We start from the raw sequence: 7979 nt of genomic DNA on the forward strand, positions 1-7979 counted from the left end.
CTAAGTTCATCAAGAACAGCTAAAACCCTACCATCCACACCCAATCCGCCGGAAAGTACAAGAAAAGCCCAAACCCTAGCTCGTACGCACAATTGATCCCACCAGGAACTGTTTACCGGAGCTAAATTCTACAGATCAAGCACCGGAGCTACTGGCGACGGCGACGTACCATACAGGGGCGGCAAGGCATCATCACGACGACGCGTAGGAGCAAGAGGAACGTCGCGCAGGCCCCTCCCGAACAGTGCGGACGGCGGCGGCTCGACGTCCGACGACGTGCTCATCGAGCCGTCTTCAACGCCGACGAGCTCGAGGACCTCGGCAGTGACGACGAGCAGAGAGGGTGCGGGAGGAGAGGAAGACAGCGAGCGGGTGCGGGAGGAGAAGGAGACAGCGAGCTGGTGCGGTCCGACTAGGTGGCTGGGATTTATGGTGATGCCTTTTTGCAAAAAAAACTCGGATGGACTACTATTGACCCTAGGCTCGACCAGGTGGCTGTTAAAGCCGAGCTGGCGGGCGCTGACTCAGCCAAGTCAGCGAATACGTAGACGAAATCGTACATACGGACCAAAGTGAACCCCTAGCGCAAGTATTTGGACCGTAATTCAGGTATTTTGAAGTAGTGGTGCTAAAGTGTCACCCGGCTCAAGTTATGTGACCTTGAGTGAATTTTTCTCTTAATAATATCATCCATCCCAAGTCTTTTCCACGCATCCCTGGCTTTGACCAGCTGACTGTACAGAGAGTAGTTCAAGGTCAAGGAGTGGTGCCTGTACTGTGTCAGTAGGCAGTACCTTTCGTCGGATCGTAACTCGTAAGCATGGCAGCATGCTCAGCCCTCTCTGCGGCGACCCTTCCCTCGGCCGCGCCGCCGGTCAGCAGACGGCGAGCGACAGCGTCGCCGGGGCTTCCCGGCAAGCGCGTCTCCGGCGCTGTGCGGTGTAGCGCTGCTCCAGGCGGACTCGGGATCTCGGGGAAGAGTGAGTTATCTGTTTTCGAGTTTTAGCGAGGATCCGATCCTCGTTTCAGACTTCCTTCGTAGCCTGATGTGTTTTTTCCCCTCCGATTGGCGGGTGGCAGTGGCCGAGCTGTGGCAGGCAGCGAGGAGTGCGTCTCCGGGGACCGTTCTCGCCGCCGTGGCTGCCGCGGCGGTGGTCTACAAGGTGGCGTCTGGCCTCCTCACCCCGCCGCCTCCGCCGCCGCGACGACGGCAGGAGGTGGCTGATGAGGCGCTGCCACCAGCTCCGGAGCCAGTGCAAGTGGGGGAGATCACGGCGGATGAGCTGCGGCAGTACGACGGGTCTGACCCCGAGAAGCCTCTTCTCATGGCCATCAAGGGGCAGATCTACGACGTCTCCCAGAGCAGGTCGATTTCCTTAGCCCCGTCTCATATACACCTCCAATTCGGCTCTGTTCCTTTGAATTCAGACTATCAGCTGTGACCACCAAATCAATTACTCCTTCAGAACTCGGTTGTAATCACTGATCAGTGGTATCACTTGTTACTAGTACAAACGAAGTTCTCTAGAAAATACTCTCTGAAGTGAAAACATTCTTCTTGGTCTCGAAGAGCTGATAGCCTATACCTGGAAGCAAATGAATTGTTCTTCTATGCTAGGTCTAGTAGTATTCCAAATTCAAAGGCAGTATTTTTGAAGAGTCATAGGCAGTTGTGCAATAAGAGAATTAATAAACACATTGACCTGAGTTGATATTTTATTCTGGACTATGGGAACTGCAGTGACTTTCTTTGGCAAGCCTAAGTGTCTAGCAAAGAAAGGTGTAAATGATTTCGGTGTTAGTAGCTATTAGACCAGTTGTTCATGAGATATTTGACTGACATTCAGATATGCATATAAAATGTATATGCTGCAAATAGACTTCTGGAGCTTCTCAATTCTGATGCCTAGCATAGAGCATTTCTGCTGTTGGTATGTTTGGAGCCGACGTGGGTTCAATTGTTCAAAGCTAATCTACATGGTGTATTTAGAGGTTGTATGTTCAAGTTCACTTATTCATTACTGTTTCATATATATATTATTATCTTTATACGTACCTGTAAAATACGATCACAAGTTAACAAATTTTAATAGTACTATCATTTGAGTTGATGGCTTGAGGCTCGTGAGAACTATGATAAACTGATACTATCAAACAGGGAATCTCACACCTAATTACCTGGACTATATTTTTGCAGTGCATCAGCAAGGTTAGAACTTCGTTATATATAGTGTATAAACCTTGCTGAGTTGTTCTTTATGGACTGTAACTTTTGGAAACTCCCTCCAATTCAAATCGCATGAAAACATCATTTGTTTTTCTCTTCTGGTGTACAGTAAGATGACGCATATCCCTTCTCCAAGACATTAGTCTTAATTCTCTTGATCCAAAGTTTTCAACTCAACCTTTTGCCATCAAAGATGAAATTGCTAATTTGCTATATGTACTACCACATAGCGTTGTACATTGATCTTCATCACTTTTGGCTGTTGCTGATTTGATTTGTTGCTTTGCAGAATGTTCTATGGGCCTGGTGGACCATATGCATTGTTTGCTGGTAAAGATGCCAGTAGGGCATTGGCAAAGATGTCCTTTGAGCCACAAGATCTGACAGGTGATGTATCTGGCCTTGGTCCATTTGAGCTTAGTGCCCTGCAGGACTGGGAGTACAAGTTCACCAGCAAGTATGTGAAAGTAGGAAGCATCAAAGGAACAGGACCCGTAGAAGAAGGTAATGTTAGCACTACCTCTGAAATACAGGAGGAAGCTGCTGCGGTGAAACTGAATGGAGAGAAAGCACCATGAGGCACTACTGTACATAATTGACCCTGAATTTCGACGAGATATACTGTATAGCTTTGGATCCAAAGAGAGTCAGAAACTGGATGCCTCCTAGCTGCTACAGTGCTGTTACCTAGTACATGCTATCTGGAGTGTAATTCACAGATATACTGTATAGCTTTGTCTGACTAGAAGCTGAAGTGTAATGTTAAGTATCGAATGACTGAATTAGAGGATTAGAAGAGTATGATGCCTCCTTGTTGCACTCCACAAGATAATGCTGTTGATTTTCCTTTGTCAAGTAGTACATGCTTCCATGTTATTAGTTGGATCCCTTCATAGTCAATGCTCAATCAAAACAAGTATATATATCCCACTTGGTTTATACCTCATGGTGGGCAAAATCAATGTCATTTATATTGAACAAAAGTCACAGAAAATTCTAAGTACATTAGCTGTTCACCTAACCTAACTGACATGAAAAGAAAAACAGTGAAATGATAACGTACATGTCAAGTGCCGAATTTCAGTTAGACAACGCGTGGCCAACTAACCTAAAGGAACTTTTTGTTAATCCCAGCCTCATAGCTTATGTCACGAACGAGTTCATGTACTAGTCAACTGCGTTTAGCGCACTTGTTCCGTTGCATAGGAAGTTGATGCCAGCTTGTCTTTTGCCTTTTCTCATGGCCTTCTTTGCTGAGATGAGGCATGACAAAACTGACACACAAGAGCAAAACTGACACACAAGAGCATATTCTTTTTGGGGTTCAGTTTATGATACCTCCAAGCGATAATCCTTTTGTTCTTGAGAGAACATGAAGACAAACTATAAATTGCCAGTTTGGGATGCATGGATTGTAGCGGGATTTTGCATGATTTAACATGAAGGCAGTAAATTTGGAGAAACGTTGAGGCTTTTTTGTTTGAAGTGGTAAATGACAAGCTAACACCAACGCTGTACTATGGAAAAGATGTCTGAACCAGTGGAAGCCAAAGGACAGTAGTAGAATTTAAGCATGAGCAGCAGTACCGGTAGAAGATAAGCCTCGCCCATTGGAAAATGCTTCTTGACGAGGAAGGATCTCTTGACTTTTTTGTGTGTGGTGCGTGATCTCTTGACTTATCTTTTTTTCCAAACCGTCTCTACTTTCACAAATTAAGCTTGGTCTAACACCACCCTAACACTCTACCTTAAACGCACAGGAAACACAGCTATTTCCGCATAAAGAAGACGTCAAAGTCAAATGTGTGGAAGGACTGAAGTACATTTTTCTTCATATTTTTCTGAGGTTCTGACGGCAGCGCAAGAAATTTCACATTAAGTTCGTCACTTTGAACATGTCAATGCAAATGTTTGAGATTTTTCAGCACGCATGGCAACCATGGAGAAAACATCATAAAATTCAAAAGGTTCAAATTTTAAGAAACATCAAGACAAGTGAAAAAAAACATGATTCTAAAAGTAGTAGGAGATACCATAAAATTCTACAAAAATAGAGGAAGATTGCAAATGCCTTTTAGTAACACAACATTGAAGGAAAACTAGAAATAGGAAAACATTACTATTATTATTTATTTTTGAATATTCAAACGAACAAAAAAAGTATCCCGAAAATTATGATGCAAAAGCAATACCGAACTACTTTATTCAATGAACCGGAAAGAGCATTGCCTTTCCTTCTAGACCAAAAAGAGATGATATGTAGCATGATGCGTTTTTTCAAAACCCTATAAACGATCCAAAACCAACAAAAAAATAGCCAATACCCTCACTCGGTTGGGCATGGCCACAAGCCATGTCCCTTTGCTTGTTCCAATCGAAGGCCAACGTCGCCACCTCAAAATGCGTGAGACGATATTACTAAAGATGCATCGGTTTCACTCGTTTCAAAGATTCCAAATCATGTAGAGCACCCTACCACTCTGATGGCAATAATATCTCTTTCGAGGTTGTAGAAATCATCAAATCCTACCACTCCCAAGATTCCCATGGAGGGGACATAGAAGGGATATGCACATGGTTAACCATAATAGTGTGCCTCTGGTCATGTGCACAATGGTTCCAGGCTCCCCTAGGCAAAGTTAGAATCTGAGATCATGCAGGCGACCACAGATGGAAAGCATATCAATGGTCAGGATTTAACCATAGAGCACTATAACTAAGAAAATAGCTTGTATAGGGATTAACATGCCCAGATAAAACCTTCGACGGGGAGAACTGTTGGAAATATGCCCTAGAGGTAATAATAAAATGGTTATTATTATATTTCCTTGTTCATGATAATTGTCTATTGTTCATGCTATAATTGTATTAACTGGAAACCGTAATACATGTGTGAATACATAGACCACAACATGTCCCTAGTGAGCCTCTAGTTGACTAGCTCGTTGATCAATAGATGGTTATGGTTTCCTGACCATGGACATTGGATGTCATTGATAACGGGATCACATCATTAGGAGAATGATGTGATGGACAAGACCCAATCCTAAGCATAACACAAGATCGTGTAGTTCGTTTGCTAAAAGCTTTTCTAATGTTGTGACGCCCCCGATTCAATCGTACACTAATCATGCACGCAAATGTGTACGATCAAGATCAGGGACTCACGGGAAGATATCACAACACAACTCTAAAACATAAATAAGTCATACAAGCATCATAATACAAGCCAGGGGCCTCGAAGGCTCGAATACAAGTGCTCGATCATAGACGAGTCAGCGGAAGCAACAATATCTGAGTACAGACATAAGTTAAACAAGTTTGCCTTAAGAAGGCTAGCACAAACTGGGATACAGATCGAAAGAGGCGCAGGCCTCCTGCCTGGGATCCTCCTAAACTACTCCTGGTCGTCGTCAGCGGCTGCACATAGTAGTAGGCACCTCCAGTGTAGTAGGGGTCGTCGTCGACGGTGGCGTCTGGCTCCTGGACTCCAGCATCTGGTTGCGACAACCAGAAAGAAGGAAAGGGAGAAAAAAGAGGGGAGAAAGCAACCGTGAGTACTCATCCAAAGTACTCGCAAGCAAGAAACTACACTACATATGCATGGGTATATGTGTAAGGAGGCCATATCAGTGGACTGAACTGCAGAATGCCAGAATAAAAGGGGGATAGCTAGTCCTATCGAAGACTATGCTTCTGGCAGCCTCCGTCTTGCAGCATGTAGAAGAGAGTAGATTGAAGTCCTCCAAGTAGCATCTCCAAGTAGCATCTCCAGTAGCATCGCATAGCATAATCCCACCCGGCGATCCTCCCCTCGTCTCCCTGTGGAAAAGCGATAACCGGGTTGTCTGTGGAACTTGGAAGGGTATGTTTTATTAAGTATCCGGTTCTAGTTGTCATAAGGTCAAGGTACAACTCCGGGTCGTCCTTTTACTGAGGGACACGGCTATTCGAATAGATAAACTTCCCTGCAGGGGTGCACCACATAACCCAACACGCTCGATCCCATTTGGCCGGACACACTTTCCTGGGTCATGCCCGGCCTCGGAAGATCAACACGTCGCAGCCCCACCTAGGCCTAACAGAGAGGTCAGCACGCCGGTCTAACTCCTATGGCGCAGGGGTCTGGGCCCATCGCCCATTGCACACCTGCATGTTGCGAGGGCGGCCGAAAGCAGAACTAGCCCCCTTAATACAAGAGCAGGCTTACGTTCCAATCCGGCGCGCGCCGCTCAGTCGCTAACGTCTAGAAGGCTTCGGCTGATACCACGACGCCGGGATACCCATAACTACTCCCGCGTAGATGGTTAGTGCGTATAGACCAAATGGCCAGACTCAGATCAAATACCAAGATCTCGTTAAGCGTGTTAAGTATCCGCGAACGCCGAACAGGGCCAGGCCCACCTGTCTCCTAGGTGGTCTCAACTTGCCCTGTCGCTCCGCCACAAAGTAACAGTCGGGGGCCGTCGGGAACCCAGGCCCGCCTCTACCGGGATGGAGCCACCTGCCCTTTCAGCCCCCTCATTAGAATCACTTGCGGGTACTCAATGAGCTGACCCGGCTTTAGTCACCATCTGTATAGTATGTATGTATAGTATAGTATATACCCGTGATCACCTCCCAAGTGATCACAGCCCGATAGTATAGCAAGGCAGACTGACAAGAATGTAGGGCCAATGATGATAAACTAGCATCCTATACTAAGCATTTAGGATTGCAGGTAAGGTATCAACAGATGTAGCAACAATGTCAGGCTATGCATCAGAATAGGATCAACGGAAAGCAGTAACATGCTACACTACTCTAATGCAAGCAGTATAGAGGAGAATAGGCGATATCTGGTGATCAAGGGGGGGGGGCTTGCCTGGTTGCTCAAACAAGAAGGAGGGGTCGTCGGTGACGTAGTCGTCCACAGGGGCATCAACATCGTCACGGGGTCTACCGGAGAGAAGAGGGGGGAGAAACAGTAAATACATAGCAAGCAAGTGCATAACAGGACAATAAGCAGAGTTAGACGTGTTCTAACACGGTATGAGGTGATACCGGCGAAGGGGGGAAACATCCGGGAAAGTATCCCCGGTGTTTCGTGTTTTCGGACAGATGAACCGGAGGTGAAATGTTGCAGGTTCTCTATGCTAGGGACGCGTGGCGGACGAACGGGCTGCGTATCCGGATTCGTCTCGTCGTTCTGAGAAACTTTCATGTAGAAAGTATTTTCATCTGAGCTACGGTTTATTTTATATGATTTTTAAAAGATTTAAATTACTTAGGATTAATTTAAATATTTTAATTCAACATTATCCAGAACAGTGTTTGTTGACGTCATCATGACGCCAGCATGACGTCATCAGTCAATAGAGGTGTTGACTGGTCAACTGACGTGTGGGTCCCGTTCGTCATTGACTGTTTAGTCTAATTAGGGTTTAACTAATCTAATTACTGTTTAATTAAACTAACTATTTAATTAGATTAATTATCTAGGATTAATTAACTTAATTAATTTAGTTAATTAATTAATTAGTTAATTAAATTTATTATTGTTATTATTATTTTTATTATTTTTTACCAAAAACGTTCTGAGCGGGCCCCCTTTGTCATAGGGCCCTGGGGGCTAGCGGGCACGGGCGCTACGGGGCGGGGCGGGCATTGCGGCGCCTGACTGGGCGTTCGCCCAGATCGCCGGGGCGAGGAGGCCCGGGGCAGCTTGCAGGCGCGGGTGCCGGCGAGGCCATGGCGGAGCGAGGCGCTGGGC

General features: G+C 45.7%; 1 protein-coding gene across 1 annotated transcript; it reads left to right on the plus strand.

Moving 5' to 3' along the window:
- The first annotated feature begins 690 nt into the window (after window positions 1-690).
- On the plus strand, window positions 691-3085 carry LOC123123295 (membrane steroid-binding protein 2). Its single transcript, XM_044543773.1, has 3 exons — window positions 691-980; window positions 1081-1366; window positions 2517-3085. The coding sequence occupies exons 1-3, from the start codon at window positions 821-823 to the stop codon at window positions 2803-2805; spliced, it is 735 nt and encodes a 244-aa protein (XP_044399708.1). The 5' UTR covers window positions 691-820; the 3' UTR covers window positions 2806-3085.
- Window positions 3086-7979: the final 4894 nt, after the last annotated feature.

This window comes from Triticum aestivum, chromosome 1B (assembly GCF_018294505.1).
Source record: "Triticum aestivum cultivar Chinese Spring chromosome 1B, IWGSC CS RefSeq v2.1, whole genome shotgun sequence".
In the NCBI taxonomy this organism is placed as follows: domain Eukaryota; kingdom Viridiplantae; phylum Streptophyta; class Magnoliopsida; order Poales; family Poaceae; genus Triticum; species Triticum aestivum.

Bases quoted from the DNA above. Each gene is read 5' to 3' on its own strand.
- LOC123123295 (XM_044543773.1), top strand. From the start codon at position 821: ATGGCAGCATGCTCAGCCCTCTCTGCGGCGACCCTTCCCTCGGCCGCG. The intron at 981-1,080 runs GTGAGTTATCTG...GGCGGGTGGCAG, and splicing joins ACTCGGGATCTCGGGGAAGA to TGGCCGAGCTGTGGCAGGCA. The intron at 1,367-2,516 runs GTCGATTTCCTT...GTTGCTTTGCAG, and splicing joins TACGACGTCTCCCAGAGCAG to AATGTTCTATGGGCCTGGTG.